This window comes from Coptis chinensis, chromosome 1, assembly GCF_015680905.1.
Source record: "Coptis chinensis isolate HL-2020 chromosome 1, ASM1568090v1, whole genome shotgun sequence".
Taxonomy (NCBI): domain Eukaryota; kingdom Viridiplantae; phylum Streptophyta; class Magnoliopsida; order Ranunculales; family Ranunculaceae; genus Coptis; species Coptis chinensis.
Genome location: NC_141456.1, coordinates 16,311,005 through 16,325,188, shown reverse-complemented (window position 1 = coordinate 16,325,188; position 14,184 = coordinate 16,311,005). Strand labels below are relative to the sequence as shown.

At 35.9% G+C, this 14,184-nt stretch overlaps 5 protein-coding genes across 7 annotated transcripts; 2 read left to right on the top strand and 3 right to left on the bottom strand.

Moving 5' to 3' along the window:
* The first annotated feature begins 110 nt into the window (after positions 1–110).
* On the top strand, positions 111–2,525 carry LOC147522513 (amino acid transporter AVT1I-like). Its single transcript, XM_086593972.1, has 3 exons — positions 111–310; positions 940–1,547; positions 2,009–2,525. The coding sequence occupies exons 1-3, from the start codon at positions 199–201 to the stop codon at positions 2,519–2,521; spliced, it is 1,233 nt and encodes a 410-aa protein (XP_086450098.1). The 5' UTR covers positions 111–198; the 3' UTR covers positions 2,522–2,525.
* Positions 2,526–3,448: 923 nt separating this feature from the next.
* Positions 3,449–5,231, bottom strand: LOC147522512 (Pentatricopeptide repeat (PPR) superfamily protein). The gene has a single exon (XM_086593967.1). The coding sequence runs from the start codon at positions 5,074–5,076 to the stop codon at positions 3,508–3,510; it is 1,569 nt and encodes a 522-aa protein (XP_086450093.1). The 5' UTR covers positions 5,077–5,231; the 3' UTR covers positions 3,449–3,507.
* An 84-nt stretch (positions 5,232–5,315) lies between these two features.
* On the bottom strand, positions 5,316–6,217 carry LOC147522511 (uncharacterized). 2 transcript variants are annotated; one of them, XR_015213119.1, is made up of 2 exons: positions 5,844–6,217; positions 5,316–5,648 (listed from the first exon to the last, which is right to left on the bottom strand). XR_015213119.1 is itself a non-coding variant. In XM_086593975.1 (2 exons), the coding sequence occupies exons 1-2, from the start codon at positions 6,184–6,186 to the stop codon at positions 5,464–5,466; spliced, it is 534 nt and encodes a 177-aa protein (XP_086450101.1). In that variant the 5' UTR covers positions 6,187–6,217; the 3' UTR covers positions 5,316–5,463. The 2 variants fall into 2 exon arrangements, 1 of the variants encoding a protein (XP_086450101.1); XM_086593975.1 differs by having other exon boundaries at positions 5,316–5,654.
* Positions 6,218–6,929: 712 nt separating this feature from the next.
* LOC147522510 (uncharacterized) lies at positions 6,930–9,671 on the bottom strand. Of its 2 annotated transcripts, none has more exons than XM_086560212.1 (5): positions 9,537–9,671; positions 8,161–8,567; positions 7,759–7,953; positions 7,541–7,609; positions 6,930–7,470 (listed from the first exon to the last, which is right to left on the bottom strand). In XM_086560212.1, the coding sequence occupies exons 2-5, from the start codon at positions 8,537–8,539 to the stop codon at positions 7,418–7,420; spliced, it is 696 nt and encodes a 231-aa protein (XP_086416338.1). In that variant the 5' UTR covers positions 8,540–8,567; positions 9,537–9,671; the 3' UTR covers positions 6,930–7,417. The 2 variants fall into 2 exon arrangements, with proteins under 2 accessions (XP_086416338.1, XP_086416345.1); XM_086560219.1 differs by lacking the exon at positions 9,537–9,671 and adding an exon at positions 8,605–8,923.
* Positions 9,672–12,051: 2,380 nt separating this feature from the next.
* LOC147522509 (uncharacterized) lies at positions 12,052–14,027 on the top strand. The gene is made up of 4 exons (XM_086567921.1): positions 12,052–12,155; positions 12,301–12,437; positions 12,524–12,909; positions 13,578–14,027. Exons 1-4 carry the CDS (start codon positions 12,052–12,054, stop codon positions 13,935–13,937), a joined length of 987 nt encoding a protein of 328 aa, XP_086424047.1. The 3' UTR covers positions 13,938–14,027.
* The last annotated feature ends 157 nt before the right edge of the window (positions 14,028–14,184 follow it).

The window sequence follows — 14,184 nt, the reverse complement described above, 5'->3', positions numbered from 1 at the left end:
AAATTATGTGGGAGACAGTAGGTTCTCTTTTGAAGTTCCTTTTCTTTCTGCTTTCTAGAGCACAAGATGGGTATCCAGTCACCTACCTCACTATCAAGTATCTACCTCCACGAACCACTGAAGCCACGCAGAAAGCATTACTGAATATGGAATTTCATATTTAAGAAAGGCCTCCTCAAACATGGTTGGCATAAAAATATGGAGACCCAAAAGGTTGAAAAAATAGAGAGCCAACAACACCAGCAACTAGAGGTACACAAGGGTACCACTTTTCTCAGGACTTGTGTAAATGGTCTAAATGCTTTGTCAGGTAATTGTCTCTGAACACTTGCCAGTTTTGGTGAGGTGGTGCCTTGAGGATACAATAGATAGGAGAGCAGGAAATAAATGTTATTTTATGGTTCAAATTAACTATAAGAGGGAAGCATTTTCATTTTTTGTAACTAACAGCTTACTTGTTCGTATGAAATGGATCGTTATTTTTGAACTGAACAGGACATGGTCTTGGTCTGGTGTTACACTTACCTTGGTCGTTATGGTTGTACTCCATGCTTCTTGCGATCATCTGCACGTCCTTCCGTCCCGAGTATAATATCCATGGTCTTACCACTTAAGCCAAATGAAAAACTCTCTCAGAATAATTAATGACAGAATCAAATTGTTCATTTAATTCCAATTCATGTTACTACCTTCATTTTGAAACATTAAAATAGTGTGTGTTATTATTTCCTTAAAACCTTCATTTTGAATACTACCTTCATTTTATTCCCTCTTAAATATGTGTTAACACAATATGATCATAAGTTCCTAACCGAGTGTTCTCGAGGAATAAATAATAATATTAAAACATTAAACTAATTGTTCAGTTAAGCATAGGATAGTCTTAGTAACAGAGCTAGGTACTAAAAGCTCAGATCATTTTCCTTCTTTTGTCCTCAGGAGTTGGAATATTATCTATTCCATATGCGCTTTCTGAAGGAGGGTGGTTAAGCTTGATATTTCTATTAGTCACCGCGATCGTCCTCTGCTACACAGGACTACTTTTACGACGATGTATGGATGCTCACTCACAAATCAGAACCTATCCTGACATAGGCGAGCTCGCTTTTGGCTACAAAGGAAGAGTTTTAGTAGCCCTTTTCATGTACCTCGAGTTGTACCTGGTTGCAGTTGAGTTTTTGATATTGGAAGGCGATAACTTAAATAAACTATTTCCGAACATGGGTTTTAAGGTAGGAGGGATGAAGATTGGGGGAAAACAAGGATTTACTGTACTTGCCAGTGTTATAATACTGCCTACTACATGGTTGAGGAATTTGGGCCTGTTTGCCTATGTTTCTGCTGGTGGTGTCTTGGCTTCTGCTATTGTTGTGGCATCAGTGTTTTGGGCTGGTGCAGTGGATGGTGTTGGATTTCATGAAAGAGGAAGACTTGTAAATTGGAGTGGAATGCCCACTGCTATTAGCTTGTATGCCTTTTGTTACTGTGGCCATGCAGTATTCCCCACATTATGCACTTCCATGAAAGAGAGAAGTAAGTTCTCTAAGGTAAGATTATAAAACCTCTTCACGAATTTGTCATTAAAATTTTGGGTATCTCATATTTCATTTGTTTGACGAAAAAACAACTAAAAAGGTATCAACTTTACACTTTTTGACAATATGGAAACCAAACTTTTTTTCATGACAGTTTGGTTCAATTTGGGGACCAACTGTTTGATTTTTGTAATGTTGGAACTTTCTTTAAATTTCTCACACGCCGTTTTTTGCCATGTCAGCATGTCTTTTATTTTTCGAAAAAAAAAAAAAAATAATAATACAAATTAGAAACGGTATATGAGAATTTTGACGGAAGTTCTTACATTGCAAAAATCAAACAGTTTGGCTCCCAAATTGTTAGGAAAAAAAATTTGGTCCCCATATTGTCAAAACGTGCAAAGTTTGATACTCTTAATTTTTAGTCGTTTTTTGTTTGTTTGATATAGAAGTACTTGCTCGTTTAATTACAGGTATTGCTGGTCTGCTTCGTTCTTTGCACGTTTAACTACGGATCAATGGCAGTTCTAGGCTACTTAATGTATGGAGAAGGTTTGAAGTCTCAAGTGACATTGAATCTTCCAGTGGGGAAATTTAGCTCAAATATTGCAATTTACACCACATTAATCAATCCCTTCACGAAGTATGCGATAATGATCACTCCAATTGCTGCGGCATTAGAGGATTGGTTTCCCTTCCGTAACAATAGATCAATTAGCATCCTCATTAGAACTGTACTAGTCATCAGCACAGTTGTCATGGCACTAGTTGTACCATTTTTTGGCTACCTAATGGCCTTAATAGGTGCATTCTTGAGTATCACAGTTTCAGTGTTGCTACCATGTGTATGCTACCTCAAAATTTCAAAGGACCTTTGTAGCCTAGGGTTCGAATTAGCAGTTATTGTGAGCATATTGGTGACTGGGTCACTGGTTGCAATCTCGGGCACTTACTCTTCTGTGAGACAGATTATAAATCACTTATGACTAAGGGTATCTGTCTACTACCTCCATGTGTAAATGAAAGTAAATAAATTTCAAATGTACATTGCCTATTTGATTGGTTCACAGCAAAAGATGCAAGTGCTACATAAAGGATCTCGCTATAATATTACTTTGGCGCAGGGATTCACTAAGAAGATGTAGGCGTCTAGGTGAAGTAGCAGCAACATATTAATTGCCACTATGCTAGAATCAAATACCAAGGAATTCGTTCTGTTGGGCATCACTTTATCTTCTTAGTTCTTCAATTTTAAAGTTTTTGTTATGACTAGAACTCGTCAAAGGCTGTACTCTACTAAAAAAGATATTTCAATTGGAAACCTGCAGTATTATTTCTGGTGAATGAAACAAGGTCTATTTATTCAAAATCTGAAAGGTAAAAAGATCTTTCTATACTGCTGCAAGTATTCATATTTACAAAGTATGTCAAGTCTGTATACCATCCTGCTATTTACACTGATGGCTTATAAACGAAATGAAGATATAGTGAAGACTCCACATTGAAGATCAGCTTATAGATATTGGAGACAATGCAAGCATGAGCAAATTACAATACGGAACATATTAATTGTTTCCCAGTGATCCATAACGACAAATGACAAATTACAGCTGTAAGAGAGAGAGATTGCATGCCTGGTATTGCTGCTACTTTTTTTGTTTTGCTGCAGTGCTGCTACTCGAACAATAGAGCAAATAACGTCCTAGTGAAGTATCTGTGTGCAATCTCAGTTAACATTAAAATTCAATTTAACATTTCCAGTCCCAGTATATTCTGAATAAAGACCACCTTCATCACTATGGGTTCCCTCTTTCAATATAAGTATTTGAATCTAAATAGTTTTAGTTGAGTTCTATTTCGATCTGCAGCGGTCGTCAGTCTCATGCAGCCCAAAAAGATTATACAAATAAAAAGGACAATTTAAAAAAGGATCACTATTACCACTCTCCTGACCTGTGCAAGATCAAGAATTTCACAAGGTACAAATGAAACAAATCAGATCACAGTGAATAGTCTTCATGTGCAAGTTCAATCCATCTAGCGACTCATAGATCATTCCTTCACAATCAACTTGGTTATCAACCCCGGAAAAGAACTTATGGACTAAACCACCCACCTCAACACAACTCTCTCCCGCCATCTTCTTCAACCCTCTATCTTTCATCTCCCTCCGCACAATTGCTGCTTCCTCCCAGGAGCCAACCTCAGCGTACATGTTAGCAACCATCACAAGATTTCCACCCCTTTTAGGTTCCAACTCAAGCAACCTTTTCCTCACCTTCAACAGAACCCCAGTATTGTTATTAACATCATGGATGTTGCATGCACTTAGCAGTGTTCTCCATACAACTGGATCTGGCTCAATAGGCATGTCTACAATAAAACTATAAGCTTCTTCCAATCTGCCCGAACGACTTAGGATATCCACCATGGCACCATAATGCATCATTATAGGCTTGATACCGTGAATATGTATCATGTCATGAAACACCCTATACCCCTCGTCCACTATTTGGGCATGACTACATGCACACAGAACTCCAAGAAAAGTGACATGGTTTGGCTTAATCCCAAAAAAATTCATATCCGCGAAAAGTTTTAGCGCTTCCTTAGCCGACCCATGTTGGGCTAATCCCAAAATCATTGCACTCCAAGTCCATACATTCCTCTCAACCATTCTGTTAAAAACCAACCTAGCATAATGTAATTCCCCACTCTTAGCATACATGTCGACAAGAGCAGTACCTAATTTACAATTCATGACCAACCCTTTTTCTATAACTTGAGAATGAATCCATCTTCCCAAACTTAGATTCCCAAGTTCAGCACAAGCCGAAAGCACAATCACCAACGTCGTCTCATCCGGCTCAAGCCTACATTTTCTCATTTCCGCAAAAACCTCAACACACTCATCTAAAACCGAATTCTCCACACAAGCAGTCATAACCCCATTCCACGACACAACAGTTCTCCAAGACATGGAAACAAACACTCTCCTCGCATCGCGCAACTCTCCACAAGAAGCATAAAAACTTATCATGGTATTACCAACATAAACATTTGAATCAACTCCATTTTTCATAACCACAACTTGTATTTGTTTCCCTATTTTCAACGCCGAAAGTGTAGCACACGCCTTGAATAAAAACGGGTAAGTATGTTCATTACCTATAACTCCTCTTCTTTTCATTTCAAGAAAAACTAGTATAGCTTCTTTTGGTGTTGGGGTTCCAGAATACCCTCTAATAACATGATTCCATGATGGGGTTATAGGATCAAGTGAATAAAAAAGAAGCGATCGCGCGTAAGTTAAACTCTTAAAAGGCGATAATGAGCAAATACGGAGAACTTCGCTGACGAGAAATGCGTCTGCGTAAAGTCCGTAAGTGAGGATTTGAGCGTGTATTTGGTTTAAATGTTTTATGGAAGAACAAGTGTTGAGAAGAGAGAGACATTTTTTTTTTGTGGAGAAGAGATTTGAATTGCAGTTTTTTGGAGGGAATGGAAAAATAGCCGTTGGCTTGGTGAGTCTTCGAGCCATGTGCCATCCAGTTTGATTAAAAAGAAGATTTAATTATAAACTAATTCGGATTTGCGGGTTTTGGTCGAGATTTATTTGATTTCTTCCCTTTCTCTTGAACCTATAATAATAATTGAGATTGTTTTGTTTACACTCTCACAATGCATGGGACAAAATTCATTTCCCTCATGGATTTTCTCCAATTGACTACGTCAATATTTATTTTGCAGTATGAAATTCAGAAATCAAACAGTGAAGAATATTAGAGGGTCTAGGCACTCTAAATAATTAAAATATATATTTTAAAAGTTACTCCACATCAAACTCTCAAGTATACGGTTAAGGAAAAACAAAGTATAATAAGTTGCATTTTTACAGGGCTCAAGAATTCACAGTAATGCCCCACCATCATTTACCTTTATTCCTTGCTCTACGTAACTTCTTCTCGTTTTCCCTCTCTAGTCTATAAATTTTTTTCAATCTAGCTTCACGTTTTAACTGAGTTAACCGCATGCGTCCTTCTACAATTCTACTTTTCTCTTCTTCCACATTGATTGTCACTTGTCTATCATGTTGTAGTTCCACATTTTGGTCTGAAACTAATAATAAGCAAACATCATAATGGAGAAGCAGCCAAAGAGCAACACAAATACTAACAAACAATGGAAAAGTTGGGAAGAAGAAACGAAACCACGGAAAGAGTTGGACAAAATATTGGTAAAACAAAGCTATGCTGCTTCTTTATTTTGCATGTTACTTGACCATATGCCAATGTTTGCGGAGCTCACCTTCACAAACTTCATTCATGGCTGAATGCCGGGAGATTTGAATGATTTCAGTCTGTACCAGGTCTTCTGCTGCTCCTGTGCTCACATCTCGACCATGAGGCTTTTCCTCAAATCTGCTTTGTTCCATGGGCTCGATACTGGTGAACTGTGGATGCACTTTCTTTGAAGCCCTTTCCTCAAATTTTTGTGCTCTTCTTTGTTGTGAATCACCCCGACTTTGCTCCTTCTCCAGATAAGACATATACAATGACCATTGCTGCTCGGTGATATTCTGGGCATTCATGACATGCCACAGCCACCACTGATGAGCCTCATGCATCTGCCTCATTTGTACATTAGCCATCCATCGGAACTTTGGCAAAGATAACGTTCCCGTTCACAAGTCTCAAAGATTCGCCGTTGGCGTGCAATAGAATGACGATCTTCGGTGCCTCGGGCAACCGAATGATGATGGTGATTGTCTTTGTCGCCGATTATTAAATGGTGCATGCACATGTACGTATTGTGAACTACACTTACGTTCTCTTGATTTGGAAATTCCATTTGCCCTTTCGAACTTGTCTCCTTTTGTGCGCTTTTAACTTGTCTCTGTTGATCGCATTATACTATTTCACCATATTACCTGTAAGGTTTTTAAGTTCTTGGGTCATATGCACTGGCTGGTGAACAATTACATTGCTTTCCACAGAATGTTGGTTTAACTCTTCATTATTTACTTTCAGGGACTCAGCCAAGCATGCTTGTATACTTGCTTTTTCTGTTCCTTTGGACCTTTTTGCAACAAAAAATGGATTTGCAACGTTGGATGAAGTACGCCACAATTTAGCAATATAAATTTGGGGGAATTTATAGAACTCTGTTTGAAAAAAATTCATAACTTTTACCCATAATAAGTATAATGTAAACTACCTAAACAATTAATATTTTCTTCGATTACAATCACAAAGAGAACTGATATTTCAAACGAAAGCTATAATTTTATAAAATGAGAGAATCACACTGGACAAAGATTATCTAAGAGCCCACACACATTGATAACAGTTGGCACAGCCCAATATAATACAAGCACATAATTCATGTTACTATAGTACAGAAAATAAGCTGCTGATATATGCATGAGAAATAATCTCAATTTCAACAGAGCAGGGGAAGACAAAGCTGAATGGTGAACAATGGCAGTTTTAAACTCAACACTCCACTGACACTTTACACCAAAAAGATTTATGCAGTGTTTGCCCAACTCGACAATTGCATATTCCCCAAAACAACAAAAAATTTCTAAGATTAACATTCTTATCTAGTTTTTGAAATTTTCTTTCAACGGTGTATTATTGACTAATGGTTTGTTGTTTGTGTTTGTGTTTGTGTGTGTGTGTGTTTTTTGTTTGGGGGGAGGTGTCCTGTGCTATGCGAAAAAGGTCTTTATGAAATCTTGGGATGATGAATGGGAACTCCACCAGCAGTAAGCTGGCGCATAAATTTGATGGAATGTCATTCCAACATTCAATAATGATTTTGTAGTGGGAATTTCCAGCGGGAGAAAGGCAGATACTCCCAGAATGCATGTATATAACTTAGTCACAATGCACTCTGCAGTCCATTAATTCATGCCGAGCAGGGCCTAATTCTGCATAAATATAAAGGGTAGATGTCCAACAGTATGAAAGACACATACATGTCATATGTGAATATAGTACCTTCAGTATCTCGGTGGCCCGAAACTCCTTGAAGTTGTTCAGCGTACACATTTTTACTGTTATCGCTATCTGGTAGCAAAGGTAGATTAGACAGAAAGCTGATTACTGTTAGTAGTAAAGCAAGGTTTGATCCACTTGACAGTCAACAGTGGCACACAATTACTTATTAATTACACGTTATCTGTAATTAGTTAATTACCATCAAGGCTTTAACAAACCTTCAATGCTTATAAGATTTTTGTGCTGATGTGCATGGCTGACATGTGTCTCTTCTACTCTTTGATGATTTTCTAACCGAGCTTGGTGCCGGATCTGGGTCAAACGGGTTCTCCCTAGCACACAGAAGTCCTTTTCTATTTTCACATTGTCATTCTCTTCTTTTTCTCCTAGTGATTCCTCCCTAAGACTCTGACCTGGGAAAAGTATAACAAAGAATGAGCTCAGGCGTCATTGGTAAATGGTAATAGATGATATTCATAGTCTAGACTGTGAGATAGTGTTAGATATTGAGATTGAAGGTGAAACTAACCAGCAAAACAGAGTTGGTCAACTAAAACTAACTACGAAATTTGGGGTTACAAGTTGACCTAGGGCGTTCCTTTATAAGCGATTGTAGTTACCTTCAGATTGCAACAATTCAGCTGAGTTTGCAAGTATCAAAAGATGCCCGAATTCACTCCCATCTTTTATGAGTTCCTTACCTACCAGCTTTGGGTGATTTACACGTGCGTTTTCTTCTAAATTTCTATTCTTATGTCTACATCTGATCTGAGGCTGGTCAAGCGCTTCAATGCCTTTGTTACGCTGTGGCCAAATAGAAGCACGCAGTTTTCGTGAAGCAGCTTGTTGAATTTTCTTATGTAGATCTTCCTGCACATCAGACATATGAAAAAACTGCCTCTGCGCAGCTTCATGCATCTTTGCTGTCTGTTTATCGGACATTATGAAGATTTTTAGCACGGTGACACTTCCCTTATGTTTCCGCTTTCCAATAGTCATCTTCCAGTCCCAATTTGATCACTCACATCTGAAGATGAAAAGAAATATTCTGGTATTTGCCTCACTTTGTGTTCATTATGGTAAAACAGAGAAGACAAATGACTAACTTTTTTCCTATATTATAGATTCATTTGTATGATATTATAAATATCTTCAAAAGTATATAGCCTCATGCATTTTGGACAGATGCAAATGTAGATACGATAATCACCAATAAAAATGACCCACCCCAAGGAAAGCTCATTTAACACTTGCTAAATTTTCTACTTATTCAAATCATATCAAATTCTCATAGTTGGCTTATTTCTTCCAAACTACCCTAGAACAATATTGACACAAATTCAAAGACTAATACTCTCCATGATCAATAGAAATTAATTATGAGGCAACATAAATTTTTAGCTCACAACAGGTACGAGATATGGGGGCATGAACTAGCCCTAGGTGCTGGAACCGGCCCATAGTCCGTAGGTCAGACACCCATGCCCGTTTCGCCTGAAACAACCCACTTCACAATCTAAAGAACTCGGTAATTACTAAGTACCCAACTTCCCATAGGCATACTACGCTAAATACTCTAACGCTAGTGTCATCCTTCTCTCATTTAAATATTAAGCCTGTCTATGATGAAACAATAAATAAATAAAAGAACACAACTAAAGAAAATAAAATGTAGTGAGCTTATTCGAAGAAGATGATGATAATGATGTGGCGTACACAAGAAAAGAATGCGTCGTAAAGATACAATCGACAAAAAAACACACCAAGTATATACACATTGTCATTATAACATTTTAATCTTATCCTTGACAACATAGAAAAACAACAGATTCTAAAATGAAAACTAAGACAGCATACAAGAGTCAGCAATGCAAAGTATATAAAAAGAAAGAAAAAAAGTGGAGCAAAAGTTTTTATAGAATGAAGAGAAAAATAAGAATAATAAATTGAATGCTGATAAAAAGATCACCACCAATGAGGGAAAGAGGATACATACAGCAGAGGTGATGTGATGCTTTCACGTAAAACCTGAAAGCAGAGAAAGAGTGTAGACTGTAAAGCCCTCAAAACTCAAAACAACTCTTTCTTTTTTATTAGGAAGCCAAGTGCTACGCCGTTGTACACGTGTCTTTTTTTCTGAGTTCAGATTATTTTTTTGGATTATCTAATCTAAAGTCTATTTTTACAGGGTGATGTTAGACACACCCATAAAAATAATCTAAAGTCTATTTTTACAGGGGTGATCTTGGACACACCCATAAAAATATTCCCATACCCCATTACTAATTAAGTTTTTGCCATACCCCAATAACTACTTCAATCCATTTAATATCTCCCAAATTAATTTGGCGTATTTACAATAGGGGTAAATAAAGAAAAAAAACAAAAAAATTTATTCTAAAAGGAAACAATAAATAAAAAAATGTGAAAGTAATACTCTAGAAAGATGACCTTAAAACATCTTGTGCTGCACTATAATAGAACTTCTAATAAAGGTAAAAGAATGCCCAAAAAACAAATTGTCTTTTTCCCTTTCAATAAATTGCTTCAATTTTGATTTTTTTTTTTTATTGCAATTACTTCTTCTTTATAATTGTAGAAGGTTTAAAAGAGTTTAGTAGAAATATATCCAATTGAAAATTTCTCAAGCAAAAAATGAGAAAGGAAAAAAATGGATTAATGGCTGATAAGTGAAGGAGGAGGAAGACTTATTTGTTTTCCCAAATTCTACAATTTTACCCTTTCTAATTCCTTTTGGCAAGGGCCAAAAAAGTGAAAAAAAAAAAAAAAAAAGTGTGCAAAGGGTTTGTGTTTGCTAGAAGGATAAACACTTGATTATATATACTTAATAAAAAAAAAGATAATTTAGGAACGGTGTCTTAAATAATTTTATTTATTTATTTTAAAATTGGAGTACATAAGTGTTTTTATGAGTGTGTCCAAAATCACCTTTTTTATATGTATTTTTCCTAGATATCGAGAATTCTTTTTGTCCTTTTGGATTTATAGGGTCCCATTTTTTTATGGGCTCAACATATTAACCCAACCAAAGGTGGTAAGGGACTGGGCTTGGACTATATTTTTTTACTTTCCATTTTAATTGCTTTTCTTATTTTGCAAACTACAATTTGTAATCACCTTAAAAATTAGTCTACCAATCAGAAATACGCCACAAAACACTACTAAACTGCTTAATGCATTTAATAAAATGAAATCTCCAACATATAGGTTGCGTAAAAGTGAATTTCAGTATATACATTTTAACACAACTTTGTAAATTTGAGTTTTCCTTCACGGAAAAGAACTATATGTATACAATGGATGGTGAAAATCACTATAAATAGTTAGTTTGTGTAAAATCCTAAATGACTACCTTAAATGTGTAGTTTGATCTAAAAGAAAGAAAAATGAAACTTTAAGAAATGATAATATCGATCATGAGATAAACAGGAACAGATCAAATTGATTGAGTACTGCGAATCGTAAAATTCACAAAAGTTTTGAACTTCTGGACACATTCAAAATCCATAAAAGAATTTCAGTCTTTAGGCTAGTGAACTTTTGAGAATTTTGAAGTTCCAGTTCTAAACCAGGGGACCAGCCAATTACTTCATACAGCGTGAAGTGTAGACCAACTACAACCAGTAGTGTGGTTCACTAGGACTAGTAACAATTTCCAAGATCTCCGATCCCTTTCTAGAGGAAATGATGATGATCGGATAGGGGCAACTAGGTGGTTATGTAAATTGTGGCTAGCATGCATATTATGCTGCTATACTTTGGCAACAGAGCATAATTCAATTGGATCCATTATCCACTTCAAACAAATTTAAATTCATCTGATTGGATCAATTATATATATCCACTTAAACCAGATGCATTTCATATATCTTTGTAGATTTTCAGAAGAAACAAAATCCCTGTTGGTAGAACGTACACTTTCTATTTTAACTCACCACTCAGGCACTCACCAATTAATTGATGAACCTGAATTTGGTAATGGTCGCAAGTACATAAAATACCAATAATTTCATGTATCATGCACAAAATATCTACATCATAAGTATTCTAAATTAAAAATGATCATGGACACTTCACTTGAGATTAAACGGTAGGTGATAGTATTAATTGAAATTAATCACAATAAATAGTGTAAAATCATGATGAAATTAGCTGTTTCAAGTAAACACTAATCAATTTTACAAGAAAAAGAGTAAATACAATCAATTCATTCTCTCACCATCGTTAAAAACACACAATTAGTACTCCCTCTAATCATCTTGTAACTCTCACACACATATCAACTAATGCATGGCCGGTTATATCCATGCGACGGCGCACTATCTTCAAGTACATAATGGATTCATTTCTTTGCATTTAATGCACTTAGCTTCTTCCTCCTCTAAATTTGGATTCTCTCCAACTTCCCCTTTTTGCACAGCTTGCAGAAAACTTACTCCAAAATATCACAAGTATTTACTCTATCTGATCTTCAACCTACAACACAAAACATGGACAACCATCATTCACTTCAAAACATTTCTCAAATCGAAACTTTGAAGTTTGAAGAAGAACCTTTTTTCTTATCTAACAAAATTCATCCACTTGATTTCAGGTAAATATATGAGTTATTTTTTTTTATCTTATGATCACTTGCGTAATGCGTATGTGTGTGTGTGTGTGTTTTTCAGTGAAGAACCTTATGTGGTACTACATACAAAATGTATTAACATTCTTTTTCTTCATTGAATTATTTGAAGTACTGGGCACTCTGGTTTCGATTGGTGCCCATTGGATTTTCCCATACCTGAGAGTGTGCTTGATGCTATACCTTTGATGGAGAACTTGCCATATGACCCTTTTTGTCAATCTTTGGATATCATAACTACATGCCAAGGTAATTATCTATGAAACTATATTTCCATATTGTTCTTTTTTCTGCTTAGAAGTAGTGGTTAAAAGTGTCCAGCTCCTTAAATTGAGTTATCACATTTCTAGTAGGGGGTTTTTGCAATGGTTGGGGAGAAGGTTTTGAAGGTTTTGAAGAAGTGGGTGTTGATAACGAGTTTGAGACAGATAAGCAAATCGTGTTGTATAATAATGGAGAGATGAGTTTCAGTGTTGAAGAAGATATGAAAGAGAAGAAAGTGTATAGGTGCAAAGAAGGGAAGAGTACTACTACAACTGGTAGTTCCAGTGAGCTCACGCGATCGACTATATCGCGCTACTTCTACATGCCAATAACACAAGCAGCTAAGGAATTGAATGTGGGATTGACACTTCTAAAGAAGAGATGTAGGGAGCTTGGCATATCTAGATGGCCGCATAGGAAGTTGATGAGTTTACAAACGCTAATCAAGAATGTCCAAGTAAGCACTTCTCAGTTCTCACACCTCATTTTCAATTTTATCCTTTTCATAATTTTTCTACAAGGAACACAGTCCTAGTTCTACTCCTGGTACGTGCAGTTAGATATCTTCATATTTTAATATTGCTAACTTCAAATTAAAATTAAAACAATTTTTTAAAGTGTTTTAATCGGGTAGTTTTTCGATTTTCTTATTTACTAACTTCAAATTAAAACAATAATATCATTGGCAAAGGATGTGATGCAAATAAACTGATCAATCAATAATGCTAGAATAGTATTTTTGAAGATAAAATGTGAAAGGTAAAAAAAAATTATTTACATTATTGGTTTGACTGAGTCTACAAGTGTCTAAAGTATGTTGAACTTGTGTGAATCTTAAAAAATCGAAATTATGTTTCTACTATATAGGCAAACAACACCTAAACTTTTCTAACTTGAAGTTGATATTGCCTATTTCCTTTTACTTGATTTAGAAGCATATTGATATTTCAATATGAGGAAATATTTTTGGACGTTCTTATTACTCATTAGCAATATGTATGTTGGTCAGATCACGTCCTCGGTTTATATAAAAAAAATGTTCTCTTTTTCGCATAATTGCTTTAGTCTCACTAATAATAGAATGTTTGAACTGAATGTAAATATCGAATTGGTTTAATTTTGTAGGAAATGGTAGTAGACGGAGAAGAAGATAGCGATATGAAGTTAAGAGACGCCATCGAGTTATTAGAGCAGCAAAAGAAATTAATTGAGGAGATGCCAGAAGTTGAACTAGAGGAGAAAACAAAGAAGCTTAGACAAGCTTGTTTCAAAGCAAATTACAAAAAAAGAAGACTTGTGGGGATGTTGGAGTGGCCAGAGTCTTCATCACCATGCAGCAATGGAAGTTTTGAAAGTATGGAAGCTTCAGCATCTGCAAGTACCCAAAGGGCTAAGAATGGAGATAGCACAGTTTTAAAGTTTTCTAGTGCTACTACAAATTCGAGTTCAACTCTATTGCTTCTTTCTAAGGTGTGTTCAATTTGAGTTTGGTGATGTGATTGAACATCTTGTTGATCAATGAGGATATAAGTAGGTAATTATATTAGTCATTGGTCTCATGCGTGAACGGTGAATCCTAATCCAGTATTTCGATTTTCTGCAAACCTGCATTCTTCCTGTACACAGTAATAATTTCGCCTAGAAACTTGGTTTGATTAGGAACAGCCGAACATGTATAGTATCTCTCAAAAGAATCCCTACTCGAGGAAAAGACAAAATAACAACAAATTTA

What these genes read in the sequence shown, in the direction of transcription:
- LOC147522512 (XM_086593967.1), bottom strand. Translation starts at nt 5,076, where the DNA reads ATGGCTCGAAGACTCACCAAGCCAACGGCTATTTTTCCATTCCCTCCA.
- LOC147522510 (XM_086560212.1), bottom strand. Translation starts at nt 8,539, where the DNA reads ATGACTATTGGAAAGCGGAAACATAAGGGAAGTGTCACCGTGCTAAAA. An exon ending in TGAATTGTTGCAATCTGAAG is followed by an intron (nt 7,954 to 8,160) that starts GTAACTACAATC and finishes TACTTTTCCCAG; the next exon opens with GTCAGAGTCTTAGGGAGGAA. An exon ending in GGGCCACCGAGATACTGAAG is followed by an intron (nt 7,471 to 7,540) that starts GTACTATATTCA and finishes ATATTTATGCAG; the next exon opens with AATTAGGCCCTGCTCGGCAT.
- LOC147522509 (XM_086567921.1), top strand. Translation starts at nt 12,052, where the DNA reads ATGGACAACCATCATTCACTTCAAAACATTTCTCAAATCGAAACTTTG. An exon ending in ATTCATCCACTTGATTTCAG is followed by an intron (nt 12,156 to 12,300) that starts GTAAATATATGA and finishes AATTATTTGAAG; the next exon opens with TACTGGGCACTCTGGTTTCG. An exon ending in TATCATAACTACATGCCAAG is followed by an intron (nt 12,438 to 12,523) that starts GTAATTATCTAT and finishes CCTTAAATTGAG; the next exon opens with TTATCACATTTCTAGTAGGG.
- LOC147522513 (XM_086593972.1), top strand. Translation starts at nt 199, where the DNA reads ATGGAGACCCAAAAGGTTGAAAAAATAGAGAGCCAACAACACCAGCAA. An exon ending in TGGTCTAAATGCTTTGTCAG is followed by an intron (nt 311 to 939) that starts GTAATTGTCTCT and finishes TTTTGTCCTCAG; the next exon opens with GAGTTGGAATATTATCTATT. An exon ending in AGAGAAGTAAGTTCTCTAAG is followed by an intron (nt 1,548 to 2,008) that starts GTAAGATTATAA and finishes GTTTAATTACAG; the next exon opens with GTATTGCTGGTCTGCTTCGT.
- LOC147522511 (XM_086593975.1), bottom strand. Translation starts at nt 6,186, where the DNA reads ATGGCTAATGTACAAATGAGGCAGATGCATGAGGCTCATCAGTGGTGG. An exon ending in CATGAATGAAGTTTGTGAAG is followed by an intron (nt 5,655 to 5,843) that starts GTGAGCTCCGCA and finishes GCTTATTATTAG; the next exon opens with TTTCAGACCAAAATGTGGAA.